Raw genomic sequence first — 16545 nt, forward strand, 5'->3', positions numbered from 1 at the left:
AGAGGCTTTGATATCACTGCATTGTCATGGTAATTGGGAACCTGTGAATTTACTGTAGGTTCAAGAAAGAGGAGATGTTGAATTATGAGGAAAAGAATTTATTTAAATGTCAATCTAGATAAAAGGCCAAAGGTTAATAGAAGCTATGCATTGTATGATCTACCTGCAACAATATAAGAAAATATTTGTATAAGAAAATGTATTTTTCTATTAAAAAAAAATCTACAAGAAAATCTCAGTTTAATTCCAGTAGGCCCATATTTCATATTGAGTTTGTTACTATATAGTAACATGAGAATCAGAATACTCAAAAAAGGAGACTGGTTGTTGTTAAGTTCTTCCAAATTGTTTCTGTATTTTTCTACCACCTCATCTACATCAAATTATGGGGCAGCATTATTGTTTCCAGTAATTATAGAAGAGAGGTTGAGAGTAGCTTTTATACAAACATGACCTTCACACTAAAATGTGATCCATTCTGTTCAGGGCAAGGCAGTACATTACACGGAGAAAATCCCTCTTTCCCTGTATGTTGGACTGTCTAGTACTTGTTGCCTGGACCAACAAAAGGCTTCACTATCCAAAATTATGAGTGATTATAGTTCAGTAAAAAATTCAATATCTGCTTAAATATTTAGTAGTCTTGGGTTCCATCCCTGAAAAAATTTAAATGAAATGTCATGTTCCAAAGTAAGAGCTTGATCACAATGTAAAGGAAAACTATACTGCGAGTAGTTTGGACTTTTAAATTCCGTTCTCTAAGGCAAAGGATTTGGAAGTTGCTGCTTATGATTAATAAAGGAAAAACACACACTAAAGTTTCAATTTCACCAAAAATGTTTCTGTACAGTTTCTTTTTTTAAAATGAGGGCTAATGACAGTTACATAGTTGATTAGTAATTTCAAAATCTTTATCAGCTTCTAGTTACAGATTACAGCTCCACTGTTTAAAAAACTTTGAAAACAACATAACAAGGAAATTGTCTGCCCCAGTGAACTCTCAATCTGAGATTTAATTAAAATAGGATGTATGAGACAGGAAGAAAGATGAAAGGACAAATAGGATGAACGTTCATAAATTAGTCATAGCAGCAGGTTTAGCACTCACAAGTGGCGACCAGCCTATTTGCTGTGTTTTTTGCAGAGCTAATAAAATTCAGTCGATGCCTCTAGTCTGTTCACCAATTAAAGGTGCAGAGCTAGAAATTGTACCAGGCATTAGGGGTCTCAAACCTTCTTCTTTGGATTATGAAGAGAAAAGTAAGAAATCACAGAGAGTCTTGAACTACACCACCACCTGCTGTTGCAACCATTATGACTCACATAATCTATTAATACCCAAATTCAGTGTGCATCTGCTATTTATTGATATTTTGGCTTATTTTTGTTATTATGGCTTGCGTTGATATTAAGTAAAATTTCCAAGTACTGTGGAGAGTATATAAATATGGATTATATATTGCTTATAAAGGCCTTTCTCTTTTATAACATCAAAGAATGAATAATGCATTTCTCTCCCTTTCCAGCTAAGCAATATAAACATCAAAGGAAGGATTAGTATTTTAGGTCTTTGACAACACTAAATTTTTGTGTCATACATTTTGCTGTCCTGTGCAGAACATTTATATTTCTGTACCTATTACATAAGCAAAGCAGTAGGCCAAGCGACTTCACTTCCCTCTAATCTGCATTATTAATTAACCCCCCAATTTTTTTCCAAGCTATCTACGCTCACCCTGAAATACTAGCTGCCAGTTTTCATCCTGAAATAAATTTGCTAACTAGGTTTCAGACTCCTGACCTCTCCGCCATAGGAAGGTTTATGGTGCACAGTAACCCACTGCTGTAAGAGCCCAGCAGCCAGATACAGCAGATTATGCCAGATTCCATAAACATAATCCGAGATGCTGCGACTGCAAAACCAGAAGGGCCTTAAAGATTGTGCTGCAGCCATCTACGGAGGCTCAGCTGCTAGGAGTCAACATGAAGCTTGGCTGTGGAGGGCTTACAGCTGAGGAGACACCAGGAGCACTGGTATCAGGCCAGATTCTTTTCAGGGGGCTCTTGTGAAATGACTCCTGTATAATGGAGGCTTCTACAGGTGGAAGATAGCAATATAAATGATTGCCTGCCTTAGATGATTTTCTTTCAGACTGAGTAAGCCTAGCTGATGCGGAGATTCATGTTGCTACAGGCCTTATCTACTGACCTACCTTTTTTTTTTTTGTCTACATTTGTATTTCAGATCTCCTACAGCAGAAAGCATCCTGCCAAGTCAGTGCAACGAGAAGTTCCAAGGAGAGGTCTTTGCATCGACAGTGAAAGTACCTACTATGTCTAAAGTTGAATGAGGACAAACCAGGGTGTTAAGTATGCGCGGATACTTAAATACGCAATAAGCAATTTGGTGAAAAGGGAAAAATCTGGCTTCTTGAAGCAGTGCAGCTTGCTCACCTTTACTTGTTATTCATAGGTTTTCATCCTGTTGTCTGCAGGAAGGGTGACTTTCTGTTTGCTTTTATTGCATGGGAACATAAAAAACTATTTATCAGTGTCCTGGTTTCAGCTGGGATGGAGTTAATTATCTTCTTAGGAGCTGGTACATTGCTGTGTTTTGGCTTTGATGTGAGACTTTTCAGCTCCTCAGGCCTTGCTAGCATAAAGGCTGGAGGGGCACAAGGAATTGGGAGGGGACACAGCCAGGGCAGCTGGCCCGCACTAGCCAAAGCAGTATTCCACACCGTGGGATGTCAGGTCTGTATATATACCTGGGGGTCAGCTGGGGTGGGCAGGTCACTGCTTGGGGACTGGCTGGGCTTTGGGCGGTGAGCAGCTGTATCGTACACCACACGTTTCTCTCTTCCTTTCCCTCTGGATTTTATTCTTTCCCTTCCCCTTTTCATTATAACGGTTATTGTTATCGTTATTATTGTTCTTTCATTTTTATTCTGTTTCAATTATTACACTGTTCTTACCTCAACCCTCTAGTTTTACATTCCTTTCCAACTCTTCCCCCCATCCCTCTGGATGAGGGGGGAGTGAGCGAGCGGCTGCGTGGTACTTAATTACCAGCTAGGGTTAAATCATGACAATCAGCTAGGATTTGCCTTGCCTTCAGAAAGCCATTAGAAGTCAGCTATGATACCAATGATGGTGCAGTAGGCAGGTGGGCTGTCTGTTCCCAGAGCCTTTGTTGTGCAATAAAGATGCAAACCAGGACATACCAGTTGGCTGGGGAACCAAGGCCACTCCATAGCACAAAAGCAGCGTCGACATGTCCTCAGCCGTCAAAGTCACTATGGTTTGCACTGATGGCTCTCCACATGCACACCCTCATCTGGTTTGTACCTATAATTTTGCCAAAATACATCATTCCACCAGAGTTTATGTGACAATGAAACGGTGCATGTACCTACATATCTACAGGTTCAGAAATACACGGTGAGAGAGAGTTGCTTCCAAATGTAATTTCATTTGGTTTCCTTTGGGCTCAACAGGTCTTGGACTGTAAGTCTTATTATTTGCTGTAATTCCATTTACTCATTTTTGGTTATTGGAGAACAAAATGTGTGTAAGCTCTAGCTTGAATAGGAAACCTACAAGGCAGATGTATGAGAGTGGACAATTAGGGTACAGAAATAACCTAATACACCAAAAGTTTGGAGAAACCTTTCAGATATTTTAATACCAGATTTCTCGGGGGGGGGGGGGGAAGCAGCCATGCTTTTGGGTTCCTTTAATCTTCCAGCTATTACTTTGGCCTTCCTACATCTATTAGCTTCTGAAATACAACAGCCTCTTCCACAGTGAGTTTAATGTTATTTCAAATATTGTGTTGCTAGGTGGGCTTTAGCATGAGGCCGGAAGTCACTCCTATGGAATTTAGGTATAGACTGAGGACTGTTTTGTTGAATCTTTGTTCTTTGACAAACTCCCTATATAAAAAAAAAAAGGGGGTGGGGGAGCAAAAAAAACCCCTGCCCTAAAAAACAAACACTGAAACTCTGTCAGTAAAAACTGCATTGAACCAACCTAGAAGCAAGGAATCTTCCCCAGGAATGAAAACCAGAAAAGCTTTCAGATCTTTCTCATGTGTAATACAAAACATACAGTTTGGTATTTTTCCTTTGCCAGTCACGGTTAACGTCAATGGCAGCATCCATCCATGCGGGATTTCTAAGTTTGTACGTAGGGAAATGGGATTTTTCTGAGTTCCTCAAAACTTTTGGAAGCTGTGACTTCTCATAGAAGTGCAGATATGCAAGCAGGCACTATATTTAGTTCCACAGGGAGTGTAAAGTGAAAGATTTTTATCAGGCTTATATGAAGCCCAGACCTGTGGAAAGCCCAGTAGTCGTCTACAGAAGAGAGAGCAACTAGTTTGCAATTTAAAGTTTATCCTTGTTATCTGAGTATTTCCACTGTTAGTAATGGATAAATCTGGGCTCTGCACAAATTAGGATGGAATCTGTTCACAGTTTCCATAAAATAGAATTGAGATTTGATTGCATTGTTTTCACTTTGCACTTTTTACACATAACAAGGCTCCTTCTGCTTCTTCTAAATTTACTGCCTCTTTGATCTAGTAATTTTCCCTCTGATTTCATGGCTTTTATGTTCTTTACTACCAACAAGAAAAAGGCTATCCTGCCTTGAAATGTGAAAGAGTTTCTTTTAATCTACGGTACATTTCACTTCACTTTATTAATTTACCTTTCAATGTTGTGGAAACTGAGATTACACAACCTCATACCTGCTATTATCACAAAGATTATCAACAGTTGCCTGTCCTTCAAAGGCGCACGCGTTCATGACCAGACATGTCCAGACTCAGTGGCTTTTGACAGAAAATACTCCATTTGCAATTATTGGAATACATGGAGTAATGATCCTTTGAAGAAATTCCTCTCTTGTTTTATCCAGATTTATGGCTGGAAAGATAATTTAAAATGAATTGTGAAAATTCTTTTCTGTCTGCAAAGTCTCAGTGGAGTGAGGGGGTTTTCTTTCTTTTAGGTTATTTACCTCTTTCCCTGCCGATTCTGCCAGTGTGGTTACTACCACCACATCTCACCGGTTGCCTGAGACAGGTTTCCAGCGACTGCTGGAGAGCCCTGAGGGCGAGAGAGCGCTACATTGTGGAGGGGGAAATGAGCAGGTAACAGACTACAAGAAGGCAAGTACTAGCGAGTAGACAAGTAGTAGTGCAGTCTTGATGTTTACCATACTACTATACAGCATTTTCCTACACCCTGATACCGCTATCAGCCTGGTTTTAGGACCTAATCCAGACAGTAAAAGAACTTTTTGCCTTTCTCATTTTGTCCTTAGCATTCAATCTTCCCAACGTGTGACACAAAATATTTGGCCAAAGGCCAAAAAGTAAAAAAAAAGGGGTGAGACGCCTGTCCTGCGTTGATGTCCCTCACGTGGCTATTACAAATAAACGAGACTTAGCGCTAAAGCTTGGGTTAAAGCTCGCTCCTCCTCACACGGAGCCAAGCCGCCACCACAAAATACACCCTGGAAAATCCAGCTGGGATCCCTGGAGGCGCCTGCGGGAGCCCCGGGGGTGCGCGGGGCTGCGGGGTTCGCTGCTGCCGGCATCTCTGCCGCTAGAGGGGGTCTGGGTACCGGTTTTCCCAAGGAAAAAAACGGGAATCGGCGGCAGGGTGCGGGGAAGCCGGGCTGGGTTTTGGCCCTGGGGGAAAGGGAAGCGGCCGGGTGCGGGTTAGGGAGAGGGTGGGCGGGCTGCATGCTCGTTTGAGGGGCTGTGTAGCTGGGGGGGTAAGGCTTAGTTTGCCAAAAAAAAAAAAAACAAAACCCACCAAACTTTAATGCGTTTCCTCGCACATCTCAAAGTAACTTCGTGTTCCAGACCGGTGTTTGGAATCATGGAACGCCTTCGTAAGTCATCATCGCGGCAAGCGGGTTTGTAGGCTGCGTACAGCTCCCGTGCCAGCAAGGCTTTGGCACGGCGCTCAGCTTTTGGCAGCCGTGTGGCAGCTACCCGCCTGCCCGCTGCCTTCTCGCCCTGGCTTTGTAAAATGAGGTGGAAGCTTTGGTTGGCGGTCAGGCACCGCGGAGGGTGGTCAGCAGGAGGAGGCCTCCAAGTGATGCTTTGCTGGCTCTTCCCCTTTCCCACTGGCCCATGAGGACAGGGGGCAGCGGCCCAGGCTGGCCCAGCACAGGCGCGGTGGGTGCCCCCGTGTCCCCCCGGAGCCGCCGGGCCCGGGAGCGCTGCGGGGGACGGGGGGTCAGGCCCTCAACCGTGGCCGGGCCGGCGCCCCGCATGCGGCCTGGGCTGTGCACCTGGCTGGGGGCGCCCGGTGCTGGCCCGGCGTTTTCTAAGAAAACGGATGCCGGGGGAGGGGTGGGGGGGATAATGAAAGGGAGGAAAAGTGAGCGTGGGAGCTGCCAGGCGGGAGCGGGCAGCCGCGGGAACGCAGAGCAGCCCGCGGGGGAGGGAGGCGGACAAAGGGCGGCGAAGCCAGCCCCCTAGGTGCGAAGCCCCGCTCCCGCGGGGGTCTCCGGCGGCCCGGGGGGCGCAGCCCGCGGCAGCGCGGGGCCCACACTGCGGCACCGCCGAGGGGGGCGCCGGGCCCCGGCGCTCAACAGGCGCTGCCGCCCCGGCGGGCCCGGCGGGACAGGCGCCGGCACATGGCAGGAGCCGCGCTCGCCGCCAGCCCCGTGCCAGGCGGCGGCGGCCGGAAAGGGGCTTGGCCGCCGCTCGGCGGGGCTGCCGCGCCGCCGGGGCTCGCCCGCCTGGGACCCACCCTGCCCGCTCAGCCGGGGCCGGCAGCCCGGCCCAGCGCCGCCGCTTCCTTTGTGTGCGTGACGGGAGCTGCGGCGGCGGCGGCGGGTCTCCCCGGCGGGCTGTCAGCGCTGCCCGCGAGGAGGCGGGGAAGGGAAGGGACGGGAAGGGAAGGGAGGAGGCGGCGAGGGAAGGCGCTGCCAGGGCGGCTCTCCCGACCCCGTCACAAGGAAAGCCCTGCTCCCCAGGCGGAGGGAGGCACTGGAAGCGCCGCGGGGCCTTTTCCCTGACCTGCCGAGCGGCTTCGCCCAGCCCCGCAGCGCAGCCAGCAGCAGCTCGGCGGGGCGCCGCCGCCACCCGCTCCCGGCGGCGCGGGGAGCTGAGCGCGGGCTGCGGCGGCGGCTCGGCGCGGAGCGGCCCCGGCACTTTGCGATGGGCTGGCGGCAGCGGCGGCCGGACAGCAGCGGGGGCCGACGCGGGGCTCGCAGCTAAGGGGCTCGCAGCAGGGACCATGGCCGCATCCAGTAACTCCAGTTTGTCCGGCTCGTCGATTTCCTCTGGTAAGTTTCTCCGGCGAGCGCCGCATTGCTTCCCTCCCTCCATTTTAGCAAGGAGCTACCTGTCCGCAGAGCGCCGCGCCGTCCCGCCCGCCCCGAGCGCCCCCGGCCCCGCCGGCAGCCGCCGCCGCGGCCGCCCAGCCCCGCACGGGCGAGCCCCCGGGGGGCGGCGGTGCCCCTGCCCGGGGCCGGGTGTCCCTCCGGCGGCGCCGAGGCGGGGAGCCGGGACGGGGGAGGCGCGACGGGGCTCGCCTCGAACCCCCACCGCGCCTTTGTGTGGGACGGGGGCGAGGGGAGCCCCGCGCCCGGCTCCCTGGCCGGGGCAGCCGCATCCCTCCCGGCGCGGGAAGGGCGCGCCCGCGGGCCGGCACGTTACCGGGAGCCCCCGCCTCGGGCTTTGGGGGGCCGGGGGTACTCAGAGAGCCCTGCTGACCGGCGACCCTGCCGCGGTCCCCGCGGGGCAGGGCCGGCCCCGCACCGCCCCTGGGCGCGGCGCGCTGCGGGGTGCCCCGCGGCCGGGGCTGCCCGGCGGGCCCCTTCCTCGGCGGGCGCGGCGGTACGCGGGGCGCTGCGAGGACTTCTGCGGTAAGGGAACGAGTACGCTCCCGATCCGGAGAGAAAAACGCTGTCGGTGGAAAACCGCCGCGGGGGCCGCGGCGCGGTGTGAGGAGCCCGGGCGGGGGGCGCCGGCCCCGCGCCTGGCGGAAAAGTTGCGGCGCGTTCCGGAGCGAGGCAGCCTGGCAGCGACAGCAGCGATGTGACAGTACCACCGCCTGCTGCTCAGCTCCCGAGCAGGTGTTTTAGTATTTAAATCATGAGAAATTGGCAGAGAGCAATATCCTGGCGGTTTAGTGGGCTGAAGGAGTTAACAGAAGGATGAACAACTTCGGGGTTCCAGGGACTTGTGATTCAGTGTTTTATTTGAGGTGCCAGATTGAGAATTTGTAAGAGTGCCTGTTAAATGTAGCAATATATGCTGTGGAAAGCAGACGAGCTCCTTTGACTGTCAATACAACTGTAGAAAAATATAAATACATGTAAAAGGCAGTGAGCAGCTATGATTTTTTTAAAGATGGTGTATGTGACTTACACAACTTACTCTGTCACTGTTCCAGCATGTGACACTGAGAGCCAGATCCAAAGAAGGAACTGGGTCCTAAAAAGAAATACTTAATCCACCTCTTAATAAAACCCACAAACGTTGCAAGCCCTGATTGCCTTAACGAGGAGGCACCTGAAAGAGGCAGGTGTGAGAGATTCTTCCTTGTGTTCACGTTTGCAATGCAAGAGTCACAAGACCGGAATGAAAACAAGGAGGAGTCAGCCCAACTCAATAGCTTGTTAGTTAGAACTGCGGGGAAGAGGGGGGGGTTCAGGCGCATCCTTGGTCCAAGCTAACTCCAGGTGGCCTCCTGCTCAGCAGGTGAATCTAGCACCAAGCTCAGCATCTAGCTGAGGAGCTGGGCTTTGGGCTTCAGATGTATGTAAGTCAGGCGTTTTGGCACTTGACAGTACCCTGGTTTGTATGAAACCCTTAGTTACAGCCTCCAGCAGTTTATGGCTTATCTTTTGTTTCCTATTTTTGCAAGGCTGAGCACAGGCTGAGCCTTGACCCATGCTTGGGGCTTTTAGATGCCACGGTAGTACAACTAACACATATTAGTGCTTCATAAAACAACTGTGTGCCGTTGGCTTTATAACTTACAACCTTGGAGTGGGTTTTGTTTTTTTTCCAGTGCATTCAGTCTGTATTTCTTCTATGCACGTAATGACCAGAAGTTAAATTTGCTGCAGCATGATAAAGTTTCCAATATTAGCAGACACACCGTATCAGACTGTGTGCAGCTGTATTTTGGCTGTCTGTGGTTTTGGTTCTCAGAACTCAGCAAGCCTTAGAGCATATTGTTTACATAATCTAACCAAACAGTCTTGCTTTTAAATTCAATTTGGTAGAATTTATATGTTTGTTTAACTTACAATGTGGAGACTTCCAAACAGCATAATTACTTCTGTTCCACAGAAGAAGGAAAGTTATATTATCACAATACACTTTACTAATGAAAAAAGGAAGCAAAGTTTGTGGTTGACAGCAGAATACCACGCTGCAGGACTCGGCTCTACCATTGACCTGATGCTTGGTCTTGATCAAGCTGTGTAATGTGTTGCTGCATCTTTTTCCAATCTTTAAGAGCAGTGTAGTGTTTGTTCATCTCATAGGGAACTTTGGAAGCCAAATTAAAGCACTGCTCACATAATCCTTTCAGATCTTGAAATAATCTAGGAACAGTTACTGTATTTGCAAATGAAGTTTTAGCTTCAGCAAAACATGTCTTTTATTTTTAGGTTTTTGAAAAAAGATATGCTCATATATAAACATTCTGAGAAGAAATAAAACAGTTCATCTTGAGACCATATAAATAATTAAAGTTTGAAACCACTGTTAGGGTTTGCCTTTGTTTTGAGGAAGCAGCAGCAGATCTGCCTCACTTCTGTCATTAAATTAGTGTCTGTAACATCCAAATATGTGGTTGGATTTGAGCACTAGGACATGACACTGGAGAAATTATAGGTGACTTGTTTGTTTTAAGAACTTTGGGAGTAATAGGTAACCTGCACATGCATTAAGTAGAAGTTGAACTGGTTGATAGCCACATTCTGGCCCATCTGAACACGTTGTGCTGCAGAGCATCTCCGGGTTCATTCTGTTCACACCAAGAGTTCGGTTAGCTTCTGTTGCCTGCATGGGAAGGCAAGGGTTAGCTAGAATTTGTCTTACAAGGAGTAAAAAGGTTTATTGACTGAGTGATATTAGTGGAAATTAGAGTTTGAGCAGCAGATGGGAATTTTCATTTGCTTTTTTAAAGGGATGGTTTCTTCTCTTACCTGCCTTGAAATACAGGTGGGTAGTTCTCCTTCCTTCGATGGTGTCCATCTCTACTCTTTACAGGTGAGCACAGATGTGCTGTAGGAACAAAGTAGTCACAAGGAGGGGAAAAAGTCTGCTGGTGAATGGTGACCACTGAAGCCTGAGAATCTGCTATTGCAAGTGACGGTTGGTGATGTAACTGTTTCAATTCCCACCAATTCATGTCAGTGAGAAAGAACCTTAACGTTTCAAATATATTTAATGTGAGGAAGCTGGCCAAGAATTTTGTGGCATAGGTATTCTGCTTGCCCACTTACGTTTCTGCAAATGTGGAAGTGGGATTTATTGTCTTGAACTTGTGTCTTCATTAAAGACCAGAATTTGGTTCTGTCCTGGAGCGGTTCTTTATAAGCACTACCTGTGCAGTGACAAGGCAGGGTGGTTGGCTGTAGCTGTTGTACAGATGGGGAGCTAACATGCGTGGAGAGCTATGACTTCAGCTATCAACTAATCATAGAATTGTTTAGGTTGGAAAAGACCTTTGGTAAAGCAAGTGTTCATACGTAGGACCCTGTTGCTCGTTTCCTTTCACAGCTAGGGAGCCTGTCCCTTCTTCAGAGCTCGTGTCTGTGTACTTGTCTCAACAGCCACTGTGAGGCTGCTAATTATAGGTTCAATAATATTAGGTACTTGTCATGGGCCCCACCTGAGAGGAGCCTATGAAGGATTATTTTTTTTTTCACTAGGCTAGCACTCACCGGCAACAAAATCTACAGGAGAGCCATGGGTATTTGTGTTGTATTCCTCCATATATCGCTCTCTGCTTTTGGTGGAAGAACTTGCTCTGACAACCAACTGTTGTGTTTCAAGGTGGCTGGGGGAGAAAGAGGTATACCCTGCTAAGGGAGGAAGGTGGGTATGATAAGCAGGTAAATTAGGTATTCTTCTTTGGGCCTTGGGTAAATCTGCACAGCATAAGGAATGCTGAAATTATAATTACTTCCACTGGGAATGCCACTTTACTTCCCTGTAATCTCTTCTATAACAGATACCCAGGTGATCTATTAGCTGTATTCCTTGCAAGTCCCTGAATTCTGTTCTCCCTAGATGAAGTGCTGATTCAACCACAAGCAGCATCTTTTCTTTCTCTCCTATCCTCTAAAGAGGACTATACATATTTCTATGCTTTCCTTCATGATGCTTTCTCCTTAAAATAGACATATTCCCTTGCCTCCTCATCTTTGTATTGACCCTTATTCTCACTCCTTCTGATCTTCCTTTTCTTAAAATTTTGTTGTTGTTGTAACTTTTCAGCTTTTTCCTGGCAAACAATTAATCTCTCCCACTGTCACCAGCAGCCACCAGTTTCTTCCACCCAGTAGCCAATTACTGATTGTATACAACTGGTGAACTTGAGGCTCTGCTTTCTGGAACGTAAATACAAGCTTGAGCAAAGAGACCTTTGTGGCTGTGCCTGCTCTGCTTCTCTGCTGAGCAAAAAATCCAGCCTCCTTCCCAGCTAGGCTCCATGCAGCAGTATTCCTCGGCGTCGGACGTGTCAGGCTCTGCTGAGTTGGGCCATCCAAGCTGGTTTGCAGTGGCTGTAAATCCCAGCTGCCTTTAAGGCTTTGAGCTCTGCTTGAAAAGTCTTCTGCCAGACAGGCTCCCTTTAACGGGTTGATTGCTTAGATAGCTTGAGCTATCGATCAGGTAAGGGTCCACGCTGAACATAAATGCAAACACAAGTCTGCTAAGCGATAGCATGTAATCTGGCTTTCTCCACCATCAGGAGTCGAACTGTGCCAAAACCTGTGCCAGAGTCTGAGCTTTGAGAGTGGTAGCACTGGGAGCATTTGGATGAAGACCCAAGGCAAACTTACACATGCATGTGCCAGCGTACTCAGTGTTTTGCGTTTTCTGTGAGGTCCGAAGATAAATTTGCAGGCGTTAGGCTGAAGGGATAGCCCTGCACCTTTCTGCTTCCCGTCTGAATTGATGCTTCTTCACGGGGTGTGCACATTTCAAGTAATACCTGTTATTAGACCAGGTGATGGAGGTGAAACACATAGGCAAGCATTCTGCTACAGGGCTGGAGAAGGGCTTGTGTGTCTTGTCAGGGTATTTTTGCTTTTCAGCTATGCCTGCTGCTCTAGTAGAAGATACTGCTTCTCCCCCCAAACCCCCTGTTTTTGTAAACTTGGATACCTATGTAGAAGAACGACCACTATAAATTCTTGTAAAATCACCAGTTATTGATGATTTTTTTTAAAAGAAAATTTGAAACACTTTTTTGTTCTGAAGCTCGGGGGAGAGGTCTTTAAGACTCATTTAAGCAGTGATCCTCAATTAATAATGAAGTTTATGGTTCATAAACTAATTCTTGTAATAAATTGAAAGGCAACAAATTGGTTGTTTTAAATAAATGAACAGAGATAGGTTGTTTAAGGGCAGTGTAGTTCTCAACTATGTGTTTTCACACACACTGAATTTCAAGAAGGATAAAAAGCGCTTACTGAGGGAAGAAGAAAAATCTTTGATGGTTCCAGGAACTTAACAAGGTCAAAATAAAATATTAAAGGCTCATGACTCTCTGGGGGTCATGAACGTGCTATGATGTGAAATAGGCAGATATATTGTAAAAATGAAAGTCAACATAGGCTGATTTTAATTAAGATGCAAGCAAGTGAGAAGAAATGAAATTACTATTGTACACAGATCCAGAGAGATTCTAATTGGGAAAAAGATTAGTAAATGAAAATAGATGTTTATTCTTAATGATTTAATAGAAATAGTGTTGTGAAAATGGCACATGAAAGCTATTTAAATAATGCTGTCATTATGCTGATAAGGTGCTACTTTTGATTTTTAAAAGGGCAATAAGAGTTCTTTTTATTTCTGTTCCTCATGCCAGGCTTCTGCTGGCCAGGGTGTTCTTGCTCTGAATTAAAGCTGAAGTCTTTTGTATTTGATGATTATAAGAACTCACCATTCTTATTAAAAATAATAAAAATTCAAAAGGGAAAAATGCCCCATTCTAATGTAGTGGTTTGTTCAACAGTTTGTTACTGAATGTGTAGGCTGTGATTACTGATAATAAAATAGCCTGGAAACTGGTACAATGCATGTCTGCTTCACAATTTAGCTTATATGGGTACTCTGTAAAGCAAAAGTCTTACTCTTTTTACGGATCTGCTTGTCTCAGAGACATATGTGGAGGATCAGACGAGCAGTCTTTCATGCTGTCATGATGATGACCTTTTTGGATACCAGTTCAACTGACGAATTCTTGCCTTCTGTTTGATGGTTATAAGGAGGCTTAGATATGCCAAATGCTGAGTGATCGCAGGCAGGAATATGTCACATTAGTGAGTACTCCACACAGTCCTCTTCTATGCCTGTGCCCATAATGGTTTGCATGTTTCAGATGGTAATAATTTGGCTATTACAGTGGATAGGTAAGTCTTAAAACCTGGTGGTTTAGACAAAGCAATGTGGGGGTTTTTAAGCTGCTTCGTATACCTGGCTAAAGGGCAGCAGTGGCTGGTTTCGCTTCACTTGCAACATTGAGTGCTGGCAGAAGGTGTTCCCATGCTGGGGAGCCAGTCTGTTCTCACTTGCTCTTCTCTTCTACAAAAGGAGGAGGTACTTAGGAGATTAAATATTTGGAGAACTGTGTTAAGGAATGGCACATTAAAATTGCATGAAAAAGCTTTTGTTGAAGGGAAATGCAGCAGGATGTATAGAAGAAGCTGTAAATCTGTAATTTTGTATATATAGCATTCTTTACAGGTGTAGTCACAGTTCATCTAAGAATTATATACAGTAGCTAGTGTAAATGTATAGTTTTAACTGCTATGAATAATAACCCATTCTTGCTGTCTTTTTCTAACCTTTGATTATGAGAATGTACATTCAAATTTTACATTTGGAGGTGGTTATTACCAACTATGAATCATGCACAATTCAGCAATAATAGTTTCATCACCCTGTTTTACTCAGCAGTAATCCAAATCCCAAGACTGGAGGGTGAGTGTATCCTGGAAGAAGGCAACTGATGTTGCAATAGTGTCCTTGTAACATTCATGTGCTTTAAAGTTTGCAGATGAATATGCTGAAACTTGACAGCACAGGCTGCTGTGTTTGGTCAGGTAAGGAGAGGTTAAAAGGTTTTTAAGATTCAGAAGAATGTGCAAGTGGCGTGCGCCCTGCTTCTGATGCTATTGATCAAGATCATCACGAAAGAATTAGTTCAGTAAATAAGACATCTGTTCTGAGGATATCTTCATCAGGCAGTCCGGCTCCCCTGAGACAAGGTGTCTCCAGTATGACAGCGTAGAAGGTACTAGGTGGGCCCTTTTTTATCATCAGTAAATCACATGTCACGTGCTGCAGTGTGTATGTCAAGTCACATTTCTCAATTTCTTCTTACAAGCTTGTCACGTAGCAATTCCTCTCCTTCCATCTCACCTTCTTGTTGGCTGTTTAAACACTGCTTGTAACTTTTACAAAACCCGGCATGTTACGAGGTGCCTTTGCGATGTTACGCTTTTTATTTCATCAAAGAAGAAAACTGAATGTTAGAAGAGATGGAGACCTCAGTTTGTAAATGAGGTTCAGTTGTTGAACAGATGTTTCATGGCTAAAAATTTGCCTTTCCTTGAGAGATCAATTGGTGAAATATTTGGGCTTGTGTTATGGCAAGAGAGGAAAATGGCAAGCATGCGTCAGGTGCAGGTGTACTGGGCACGGCCACTGCAAAGGCAGGCAGAAGTTCCTGGGAGAAGGTGGTGGTTCTGCTCCAGCAACGTCCAGCGCCAGAGGGCCTGTGCCGTGTTCCAAAGCAAAAGAAGTCCCACAGCTCTTTCAGCATTAAGTTTGCTGTCAAAAGGCACGGAATATCTGTTGTAACACTGTTCTGCTGCACAAAGCTGCACTGATTCCACCTTAATTCCTCAATAAACTAGATGAGAGTGCCCCACAGGAAAGAGGAGAATGAGGGGATCGTAAGACCCAGACAGATACTCCATTTTCAGCTTTCCCAAGGCATCTGTGTGGTTGCTGTTAAAGGCAGTTGTATGGGGTTTTGTGTGTGGCTGAATCCTACCTTTGTGTGCATGTAGCACTGCACTATTTCTGCATATTATAAGAGCTGTGGCCCCGCAGACAGTGCCAGCACTTTTATCTCCCATTTTTAAGCAGTTATATTGTATGTGAGCATGTGTAGCTTAATAGCGAACCGTATCCCATCCTGGTTCAGGGTCAGGTACTTCCTAGCACAGAGGCATACATAAACCGTGGGCTTTTTTGGTATGGAAAATTCGAGATGCTAGTGGCTGGCATGGCCTGTTCGCATGTTTAGGTAAGAGGAGGAAGATCCATCCACTGCTGTTAAACACAATGGTATCACCTCTGTCGAAAGTCCCTGAGCTGTGTGTAGGCTGGGAAACCGGTGAAATACATACACTATATGCCTGCTGTATCCTTTTAAACTTCCTTAAGTATCCCCTGATAGTCACTGTGGGAGATAATCTACTGATCTGACCTGTCAGTGCTGCTGTTATGCATATAGCTGGGCGAGTTACAGCTGAGTCAGCATGCTGTGGCATCTAAGTCCTGCTTTCTACAGCCAAGAGCTCCTAAAAGAGGAAAAATTTGGGATGAGTTTGAAATTCTGTGTTGCAGGTTAAAAATGAAACCACAGCCCACGCCTATGTTGCAAGGAGACCTGATAGGAAAATCTTATTAATAGCATGCTGGTTAGAACAGTATATAATTTTTCTTCCTTTGATTGAAAAGCTTTTTTCTTCATTGCTTTATGAATATATGACCCAGCTGGATTTATAATCCGACTACAGCTGGATCACATTTAATTCTTTTTTATTCCAATATTAAGCCCAGCAATTAATGAACTTTTAAGAGCTGGAGCAGAGTTTTTCATATAAGGTTCCTCTAAGTTCCAAGATTCAGAGGTTTGCAAAAAACTGGCATGTTGCAATCAGATTTGTGTAGTGCACAGAAGTGTCATAAGGCTGAATTAATTATTTGTAGAAGATTTTCTTTTTTAAAGAAAAACCCTTTATGAACGCAAAGTATTAAGTCTTGAACCTTCAAGCTGCTTGGTACCTTCTGTTCTCATTGCATTGAGGTAGTAAATCAGCAGCCTACAGGACTGGGTAGTTGCTTATCTGAGGGGTTTTTATGCAGTTTCCATTAAAGCAGCATCTGCTGTTATGATGGGGCAAATTATTACAGGCTACGTAGTAACCCCTCCCCTCCTCCAAGTACTGGTACATAACATATTTAATATTCAGTGCATTTGCATCATGTGTATGTAGAACACGTCAAATCACTGGTGATGAATTTCCAAG

At 45.9% G+C, this 16545-nt stretch overlaps 1 protein-coding gene across 2 annotated transcripts in view; it reads left to right on the forward strand.

Moving 5' to 3' along the window:
* The first annotated feature begins 6730 nt into the window (after positions 1–6730).
* The window catches only part of CHN2 (chimerin 2), a 163415-nt gene continuing 153600 nt past the window's right edge, over positions 6731–16545 (forward strand). Inside the window, exon 1 of one of the 2 annotated variants that reach the window (XM_056335547.1) lies at positions 6731–7314. In XM_056335547.1, the coding sequence (XP_056191522.1) occupies positions 7266–7314 (49 nt within the window). In that variant the 5' untranslated portion in view covers positions 6731–7265. The remainder of the gene's footprint in view (positions 7315–16545) is intronic. The other variant, XM_056335548.1, reaches the window with a different exon arrangement.

The sequence above is a fragment of the Falco biarmicus genome, chromosome 4 (genome assembly GCF_023638135.1).
Source record: "Falco biarmicus isolate bFalBia1 chromosome 4, bFalBia1.pri, whole genome shotgun sequence".
NCBI classification, from domain to species: domain Eukaryota; kingdom Metazoa; phylum Chordata; class Aves; order Falconiformes; family Falconidae; genus Falco; species Falco biarmicus.